Below are 9,873 nucleotides of genomic sequence, written 5' to 3'. Positions count from 1 at the left end.
AATTAATTCAGCATGAGCTAAACACATGTCGAGTTTATGTTTCACCAATTGAACAGTCCAAGTAATGGAATTTTTTTATCAGTTTTAGACAAATGTGGTATTTGATGCATTTTTAGATTGGTTTATCTATTGGATCTAGTTAAACTGGGTTAATTTGATAGTTAGACTAGATTAATCAAGTCAAATCGAGCCGAGTTTGACAACGTTGCTTATATTCATTATAATTGTAACTGATGGAAGAATTGTGACAAAGAAATTCTTTGATGCCAAAGAAAAATTACAACTAAACTGAGAAATAATTAAGAAAAAAAAATCAAATATATAAGTAACAATATTGGAAGAAACATAATTTGAATTTGTTGATTTGAAAAAGGGAGGGAGGGAGGAAGTGGGCCAAACAGAAAACTGAAAACGAAGTTAGTTGGTTAAGTACCCGCGTTTATGTTTTGGCGGTGACCCGGAACTCCAGGGGAGATTTCATACTATATTTACGAGAGAGCGACGGTTGGGCTTAACGGAAATCTCGCCGACAACTAATAACAACGGTAAGAAAACTAAATCAACAAACACTAGAATGTCATTTGGTTTGTCAAAATTATGAAGACCAGAACACCTTTTATTTCTTTTAGGCAGATATTTTTTCGTTCTAGTTTGAATTTGTTTGACGTTGATTTGCACAGCTCCGGTGGTGGTGGTGGCGCTGGTGCTGGTGGTGGCGGGTGTTTTTGATTTGAATACGTTTTTCAATTCTGATTTCCCTAATCTTAATTTCTCATCTCTTGATTTTTTAAAACTTTGATTTCGGAGTTTTTGACTTCTTTTGTTTGTTCAAATTCAAATGAAATCTCTGGGGGAAGTTAAGGATTCATTTACCTGAGGGAATTGTATGTTTTGGGGAAAAAACAAACGGCTCAATTAGATTACGGAAGGCAATGTCAGACTCGGCGGAGACGCCGAGTTCATCGACTGATCAAGTTCCTCCAGCATCGCCACCTCCTTCAAATAATTCGTCGCCACCACCGGCACACTCAAGTCCGCCGCCGGCGCAAGCAAGTCCGCCGCCGGTTTCTCATGAAGATGGAGTTTCTGAGAGTGAAATATCAACCCCTCCATCTCCTGATAAGGAAAGTGATTCATCACCACCGCCACCAACGCCGGAAGCATCTTCACCTCCGCCAAGTTCTCCGCCTCCTTCAACTCCAAAATCATCATCGCCACCGCCTAATCCTCCTAGTTCACCGCCGCCAGCAGAGAATTCAGAGGCTCCTCCAGCCTCATCTCCGCCACCAAATTCACCATCGCCACCAACTTCCACAGCTCCGCCTGCTATTACCACTCCGCAGAACTCGTTGACGCCTGTAACTGACGGATCATCTCCATCTCCTCCAGCTCAACAACAACCCTCGACATCGATATCACCACCGCCAGCTGTTCAATTCGTTCCTTTACCGCCTAATTCTGTTGCAGTAAATTCTCCACCTCTGTCGACAGAATTTAGAGCCCCTCCTCCTCCGATTTCATCAACTTCAAGCGACACTCCTTTAAGTGAATCTACACCAAGCCAATCTGGGTCTAATGGATCATCGTCTGGCACATCTTCTGGTTCAGCAACAAACAACACCACCACCGCAGCAGGAAGTACTACTACAACAACTAATGCAGTTATCGGCGGTGTACTCGCCGGAGTGGTACTAATTGCTGTTGTGGTACTCTTTTTTATGGTGAGGAAGAGAAAGCAAAGAAAGGATTTCTATTCTTCCGCCTATATGCCACCAAAGAATTTCACTGTTAAAACAGGTAACTAAAATCTTCCTGCTTGAGGCCTTCTTCCAACATTACTTTTTAATGCAGGAAAAAAAAATATTCATAGAACTGATCTTTTCGATTTTCATATACGAGTTTCTGATATTTCAATTTAATACATTGAACCTCATTGAGGCCTGCCCTGACCATTGAACTCAGTTAAAAATTTAGAGGGACCTCGTGATGCTTTTTCCCTCTTTAATGTGTGCCAGAATCATCTTTAATTCCTAGTGCAGATGGAGCTGTATCAGGTTTCTCGGGGCCAGCGCCTCCGAATTACTCATATGATTCGCAGAATCATTCACCGGATAGCTATGGGAGTAAACTGTTGAGTTCAGAATCAAATTTTCTAGGCGCCACTAAGACCCATTTCAGCTATCATGATGTGATGGAAATAACAAAAGGATTTGCTAGGCAAAACATTATAGGAGAAGGAGGGTTTGGATGTGTTTTTAAGGGGAATTTATCATGTGGGAAAGCTGTTGCTGTTAAACAGTTGAAGGCAGGCAGCGGACAGGGTGACCGTGAATTCAAGGCTGAAGTTGAGATTATAAGTCGTGTTCATCATCGCCATTTAGTCTCCTTGGTTGGATATTGCATCAGTGCTCGTCAACGTTTGCTTCTTTATGAGTTTGTTCCTAATAAAACTCTTGAACATCATTTACATGGTAAGGTGATTTTCCACTTTACTTATTCAGCTGTTCCTTTTCTTTCTGTGTCTGCTGATATAGTGGCAGTTGTGTATGTTCTTATGCAACTGTGTGTTGATTTGTGCAAACAGCAAAAGAGATGCCAGTTTTAGATTGGTCTAAAAGACTCAGAATTGCTATTGGTTCGGCCAAGGGTTTAGCGTATTTACATGAAGATTGTAAGTAATCTTTCATGTACGTTTTCATTAATCATGCGACACTTCTTGCTTGAAACATAATACATCTATCTTGTTAGAAATTCTGAAGAAATTTTAATTCTTTGATGAACATCTCAAACAGATAAGTGATTAATTAGTATTTGATCCGTTTGTAGGTCACCCGAAAATCATTCACAGAGACATTAAGTCAGCCAACATTCTGTTGGATGATAACTTCGACGCACAGGCAAGCATTCGCAGTGCGATTCAATATTTTGCTACCTTAAGTATTAATATTTTAGTCCTGCATTTTGATCTGAGAATCACTGCATTTTTCAGGTAGCAGATTTCGGGCTTGCCAGACTCAATGATTCGACTCAGACCCATGTATCAACGCGAGTCATGGGGACATTTGGGTAGGTATCTGTTCTATGCAGCATCTAAGCTTCATTCTCATATTTTTCTTTTATGGTTCTGTTATTCTCTTTCTATAACCTGCTACTAGCAGAAATTGCAGTGAATCCTGTTCCATAAAAATAAAAGAGTGTCGTATAATTTTGTGTTGAATTTTGGAGAGCAAAGGACCATAATGAAAATTTTTGGTCTATTCACAGGTATCTGGCACCTGAGTATGCATCAAGTGGAAAGTTGACTGACAGGTCTGATGTATTTTCATTTGGAGTTGTTCTTCTTGAGCTTCTTACCGGACGCAAACCTGTTGATCCGACTCAGCCTTTGGGGGATGAAAGTTTGGTTGAATGGGTACGAATAACTATTGAAATCATATATAAGATAATAGAAATGCTGAATTAATTCCCTTTCTTTTCACTGTTCTGTGGAGGTTTTGTTATCCTTGCTTCTTCAACAATAAGCGCTCTAGTTTCGACCGTAAAACTGACATTTGTCTATTGGCAGGCTCGACCACACCTCCTTCATGCTGTTGAAACTGGTGACATTAGTGAATTAGTTGATCCTAGGCTTGAAACCCGTTATGTGGAGAGCGAAATTTTAAGAATGGTTGAGACAGCAGCTGCATGTGTTCGCCATTCTGCTCCGAAGAGGCCCCGGATGGTACAGGTGAGAAATCAAACTTCGATTTTCTTTCAACCAATTTCTCATCAAATTAAGCAATTATCAAACTAAATGGAAAAAACCTAATGCAATGATCAGGTGATGAGAACATTAGACTGCGACGAAAGTGATCTCTCAAATGGTGTGAAGTATGGGCATAGCACTGCCTATGATTCTGGTCAGTATAATGAAGACATTAAGAATTTCAGAAGGACAGCATTTAGTACTGATACATCAGAGTTAGAAACAACAACAAGTGGTGAGTACACGTACACTTCGGGAGATTTATCGAATTATACAAGTATAGAGTTAGAAACTCAAGCCATGAGATATGGTGGAGGGAAGAGATAATTAAGGCAGACATGGAAACACTGTTAATATACTTTTTTTCTAACATATTCACCACCACCGAAAAAGACCAATACCTGAAAGAGCTTGAACCGTTGCACTTCTAACTACTACATGGTCTGCATAATCAGTGTGGATACAAATTGTATATATATATTACCTTTAACTTCTCACTGAACTCTTACTGAGTTATTAGTTCCATGATCAGATGATTACCTGAGTTCCAAGCTCGTAATGCACGAGACTTACTCAAGAATTTTATGTTTTTATTATATTCTTGTTGCTGTCTTCAGAAGTAATGTATTGATAGTAGAGCAAAAAGGATTCAGTTTAGGGTACATATACATAGATTTACTTATGAGAAACTTCTACTTATTTGTAAAGAAAAAAATGAACTCAAAAGAAAAATTAGGTGTATCAGCTATCATTTCTTTTGCTTTGTTTTTCTTACACATGCGTACTCTTTTTTCTCAAATTACGATGTCATTACATATCGGACAATAAGAGGCCAAACTGAACCGGAACTATGATTAAAATTTCTGTAACACTAAAAGTTTTACATTGTTTAGAACTAGATGTTAAATGTGAATTTCGTAGTCAACTATTCGAGTAGATTAATATATGTTATGCCACTACCTATGTTAGGTCTTCATTTACCGGACTAAAGATACCATCTGCTCCTATATTGGACCTTCTGCTGTCTGAACTTTTTCTACCCTCCCAGCTTCAGCAATGACTCTCTCAGTCTCTTTGGTTGTATGTCCTTCGAAATAGCCTTGCAGAAGAAACAAATTTTCGTAAATGCTTAGTACAAAAAAGAGAGAGGATCGAGAATGATGAGTCAAGTTTTTTGCAAGATGCAGAACTGAAACATGTAACTTATGTTTCATATGCTAGTTTTCGACAAATAACGAAACGTAACTAGTTGAATTCCAGGGAACCTGAAACATATAAAAACATTTAGGATGCAGTGTACAAATCTCACCTCAACCGTGAGAACGGTCTGGACCTGGCAATTACATGTTGTCATATTAACATTAACAACTTGAAGCCCCAGTGAATGTATCAGATCTATCAGTCTCCCAAACCCTCCTTTTTTCTGCTCAGATAAGACCCTGATCAGGAATTCTCTTTTTCCAATCTGGTTTACTTCTGTCTGCTCCTGAGTTATAATAAATGCTAATCTTAGTTAGAGTATCTAACAAAGATTGTCAAAACTAATTAATTCATCCTTTTTTCTTCTCAAATAGGAAATAGTTGTAAGACTTTTCTGGTTAGTATATACCTCAATCTTTTTCTTTTCGCATGAACTATCGGAATTGTGATTGATCTCATTAGAAGGCAAGTGTTTTTTGTCTTCTAACGATGTTTCCAACCTTGAAGTCGTTAGTTCTTTGTTTCTCTTTCTGAATTCTTCTTCTTCTTCTCCTTCTTCAATTTCTTTGAGCTCATCCTTTAGATTCTTAACCTCATCCTCCAACTCAAGAATATAATTGATTGCATCCCCAAGAGTAGCCACTTTATTCATCTATTTAATAATGAACAAATACAAAGTTATATATAAGTGATCCAAATATAGATATTAGGATAAGGAAACTTCAACGAAGCTAAGCAGATTTAACTATCCTAACCTTGGTTATCTTCGGGACTAGAGAGCGCAAAGTGAATATCCCATCATTAATCCTGCTCCTTCTCTTCCTCTCAGTAACAAGATTCTTGGATCGAAATTCAGACTTGTTGGAAGCTTTTGAAACTTTGTTCTTACAATCTGGAACTTGGTCTCCTTGATGTCTCAAACTGTTGTCATTACTCTCGGATTTTCTTAGGCCAGAGGGTTTTTCAATTGAATGCTTCAAGACTCCGTTCTGTGAAAAGTAACCAGATCGCGAATGCAAAGATGGATGATCATTTGAACTATCTAAACAACAGGAAGTTCCTTCAAGGCTAGAATTTGGGTTGGACTGGTTTAATGGGCGAACAATGTCTGTTCGAGGAATCAAACTTACTAAATGGCTTTGAGCTGGCAATATATGCAAGTTCTCCTCAAGAAACGGATCAAGACCAAATTCATTGAGACTGGAGTAGCAGTGTTCAACCATACCCTCTTGTTTTAGAACATTACAATGAGCTGTAATGAAGTCTATAATCTTCTGATCTTTTGGTATCTGAAAAAATGAACAATTTTTCCACTGATAATTAGAGGATACCTTAATCGTACTATCAAATTCGGTAAGACGAGAAGCTATGAACCTTACATGTTTTGCAGCAAATAGCTCAATAAGGCCACCCAGTACTGGTATTAAAACTCTGGTTCCAACAGATTCCTGCCACATTCATTTCTTCATGTCAATAATGTAAAAATTAAAATACATTCTTTTGCAGAATGCATGATGTATCTCAAGCGCATCATACCAACAAACAACATCAACAAAGCTTAATATATAATTACACACCTAAACTTGTCAATTTAACTTATATTTGAACTTTCATACACCCAAGCTTAATAAAATTTGGATCTCCGGCCGGCACCCTTATTTGCTCATTTGGTGTGGAACGCGTTTAGGTGAAAGTTTGACTCAGCGGTGCCATGTCAACTTTGAAGTCTGCCAAATGAGTAAATAAGTATGCCAAAGGTCCAACATTGACAAGTGTAGGCATATGGGTAAAGGCATATGATAGATCCAAGTATAAGTTTAGGGTGCCAAACATGAAGTCTGCCAAATCAACAAATAAGTATGCCGAAGGTCCAACAAGTGTAGGTACATGATAGGTCCAAGTATAAGTTAAGGGTGCCAAACGCCAATAAGTAACAAATTTAGGTGTGTAAAATTATATATTAAGCCATAGAAACAATTTCTAGTTTCTGATAAAAGAAATCAGGAAACAGAATGTTTTCTTCTCTCTGCCTAATTTACTAAAAACCAAAACTGCAAAACCATTAGAAAAAAAGCAGCGATTCCTTTTCTTATTTGATCATTTGTTCTAATCAGCAAGCAAATGGGATTAAGAAATGAAAACTGGAACTCACATTGTAGGAATTTGAATCAGGTGAAATGGAATGTGCAAGCCACTTTGATTGATTTGAAGTCACCACCTCTCCATGAATCCTGCTTCCAATTTCACCAGAAAAATCAGATTCCGATAAACAAACAAACAACTGAAAAACTTCAACAGATGAAAGCAAAAAGAGTACCCCTCAGAATACAAAGGTATGAAAGAAGGAAAACGAGCCAGAGCTTCACAAGCTTTAGTCCGAATCTTATGCCTAAAATACAAATCCCTGCAAAGAGGAAACGATTCATTCTCTACTCTACTTTGCTTCTCCACTTTACCACCGCCGCCGCAGCAGCAGCAACCCATCCACTCGATAAACCTACCAAAAATTTCATCCAAACAATGAGAAAAAATCCAGAAAAGAAACTGAAATTAGAAATGCAGTAACAATAAGCAAGTTAAACCTTGAAGGATCATCGCCTAACTTCCAAACAACACAATAATCCCAATTCTTAGAATCAATCAACGGTCTAAGCAATTCCAGAGCTCTCTCTAATGCTTTCATTGTCTCCTCCTGTCACAACAACATATTCGCTATTTCCTGGTTTTTTTAGCTTTGCTCTAAAAGGGAAAAAAGAGAAAGAATGGAGGAATGGAAAGCACACGGAAGTAGACGACAAGAGTGACAAAAATTGCTTTTCGTTTTTAATAAAATGGAGGAAAGAGAATCAGAAGAAAATCTGTTACAGAGAGGAATCGCAGAGTCGGTTTTTGACTGACAAAGAAAATCATCATTTACAGAAATGGTAACCGGCAAAATCTGTATATTGTATTGAAATGTACCACCATAACCATAACTAGTGTAAGTTTAATCCTCAATAATTCGTACTTGTGTGGTTAATATAAGAATTACTTTTATCTTTCCCTTTGTTCCATTTGCAATAGGCCTGTAATCCAATGAAGATTAGCTTAGCCGAGATTTGACTTGTTCATGCTCGGCTCTCTAGGAAATTGATGAATTCGAATTTTTTGTGACTTGTTCGTGGTAAGATCGCATGCAGGTCTTTAATTATATTCATGAATTTGACTCGCGAATAATTATTCATTTGAAATTTACACAAAACTATGTAGTTTTAAAACCTGTTAAACTAAAATTTATACAACATTCTTGTTTTACATTTCCCCCTTGAAATACTTTTATTAAAAAAGTAATCGAAACAGTTTATTCACGGTCTTATTTATGAACATTGTAATCGAACTTATTCATGAACCTATAATCGAGTCTTCTCCCGAGTTTTTCCGTACTCAAATTTAACTCGTTTATAAATCGAAACATGATCAAACTTATATCGAACTCCGCTCATTTATAGCCCTAATTTATACTAATATAGTGAAAAATTCTATCGTACCAAAATAAATATTGATCCCTCCATCAAAATGATGTCACGTCAACCGTTGAGCAGGCCTCTTTTTAAGGTTTGGGTTTTCCCTAATTCACATTTAATGATGGATTGGATCATTTCTTAATTTACATATGCAAGATTTTTCGTTAATGATTTTCTTTTATTCCTTTATTAATGATTGGATGAAGGGTATAAAAGTTAATAAGAAATGGTGCCTTCTATGGTTACTTTGTTTTTAACAAAGTACCATTACTTGGTGTGTTTTCACCATTGGATGATGGAGCAGAAAATTAATCTAATGGTGAAAACACACAAAGTAAGGCTTACTTTGTAAAAAACAAAGTAAGCATAGCCTTTACCAATAAGAAATAATTGGTGTTAACAATAAATATGTGTAAGTTTCATTAATTAATTAACTAATTAGTTGAATCAAATTAACATTGAGGTAAATAATATCAATATTATCACATCATAATTAACAGTGAGGTAAATAGCATCAACATTAGGAATTGGAAATCGTAATTTATGAAGCAATGACTGAATCCGGAGCAATTCAACCGTGACATCAATGACTTTATATTCACTTTCGGTAGAAGATCGAGCAATCGTAGGTTACTTGCGAGTATGCTAAGAGACCAATCTTTTTCCTAAAAAGATGCAAAATGATACAGTGGATTTACGATCATCCGAGTAACCACCGCAATCATGGTGTGAGTATCAATGATTAATGGTTTTATATGATATTATAAAAGTATGCGTAATTCATCATATGCCCTCCAAATTTGCTCCAAAATGCCAACTGACCCTGGACTTTAAAAATATTTTATTGATCCATATACTTTTTTAAAGTGAACATTTAACCTCCTAAAATCTATGTGACAGAGTAAGGAGATATATTAAAAAAGTTGAAATGTGTACACTTTAAGCAAACTCAAGGGACTAGTAGATCAATTTAAGAAAAATCAGAGGGTTAATAAGTACCTTTCAGAGAATTAATTGGTCACTTTAAGCAAATTCAGGGAATAAATAAAACTTTTCAAAGTATAAGGGGTAGTTGACTTTTAAAAAAAAAAAATAAGTATAAGAGGCGGGATGTAAATGGGGCGGGGATTCCCCGTCTCCGTTGGTGAGCCGCCTTGATGGGAACGGAAAATCCCTGATAAGAATCCCCATGAAACGTGTGAAAGCACATGTAAAATCGGCCCCTAACCGAGAAATTTTGTATTCGCCATTGGGAATAGGAATTCCCCGACTAGTCGGGAAATAGGGATGGAAAATGTATTCCCGCCCCTTCCATCCTTACCTGAAAATTCATGTATGAATGCAAAGTGTTTTAATGGATGCGAAGTTTTTTTTTTTTTTTTGGTAACATAAAAGTTTAGGTAAGGGTAGGGCTATCACCAATAA

General features: G+C 37.0%; 2 protein-coding genes across 2 annotated transcripts; one reads left to right on the top strand and one right to left on the bottom strand.

Moving 5' to 3' along the window:
* The first annotated feature begins 426 nt into the window (after positions 1–426).
* Positions 427–4,416, top strand: LOC136231084 (proline-rich receptor-like protein kinase PERK12). Its single transcript, XM_066020341.1, has 9 exons — positions 427–545; positions 681–1,797; positions 2,040–2,471; positions 2,585–2,671; positions 2,827–2,897; positions 2,990–3,066; positions 3,265–3,412; positions 3,566–3,727; positions 3,821–4,416. The coding sequence occupies exons 2-9, from the start codon at positions 933–935 to the stop codon at positions 4,070–4,072; spliced, it is 2,094 nt and encodes a 697-aa protein (XP_065876413.1). The 5' UTR covers positions 427–545; positions 681–932; the 3' UTR covers positions 4,073–4,416.
* A 44-nt stretch (positions 4,417–4,460) lies between these two features.
* On the bottom strand, positions 4,461–7,819 carry LOC136231085 (transcription factor bHLH90). The gene is made up of 8 exons (XM_066020342.1): positions 7,528–7,819; positions 7,263–7,442; positions 7,098–7,176; positions 6,325–6,393; positions 5,701–6,234; positions 5,355–5,597; positions 5,055–5,231; positions 4,461–4,844 (listed from the first exon to the last, which is right to left on the bottom strand). The coding sequence occupies exons 1-8, from the start codon at positions 7,626–7,628 to the stop codon at positions 4,782–4,784; spliced, it is 1,446 nt and encodes a 481-aa protein (XP_065876414.1). The 5' UTR covers positions 7,629–7,819; the 3' UTR covers positions 4,461–4,781.
* Positions 7,820–9,873: the final 2,054 nt, after the last annotated feature.

This window comes from Euphorbia lathyris, chromosome 5 (assembly GCF_963576675.1).
Source record: "Euphorbia lathyris chromosome 5, ddEupLath1.1, whole genome shotgun sequence".
Classification (NCBI taxonomy): Eukaryota; Viridiplantae; Streptophyta; class Magnoliopsida; order Malpighiales; family Euphorbiaceae; genus Euphorbia; species Euphorbia lathyris.
Note: the sequence above shows the minus strand (reverse complement) of the source record. Positions and strands in the feature narration are given on the sequence as shown.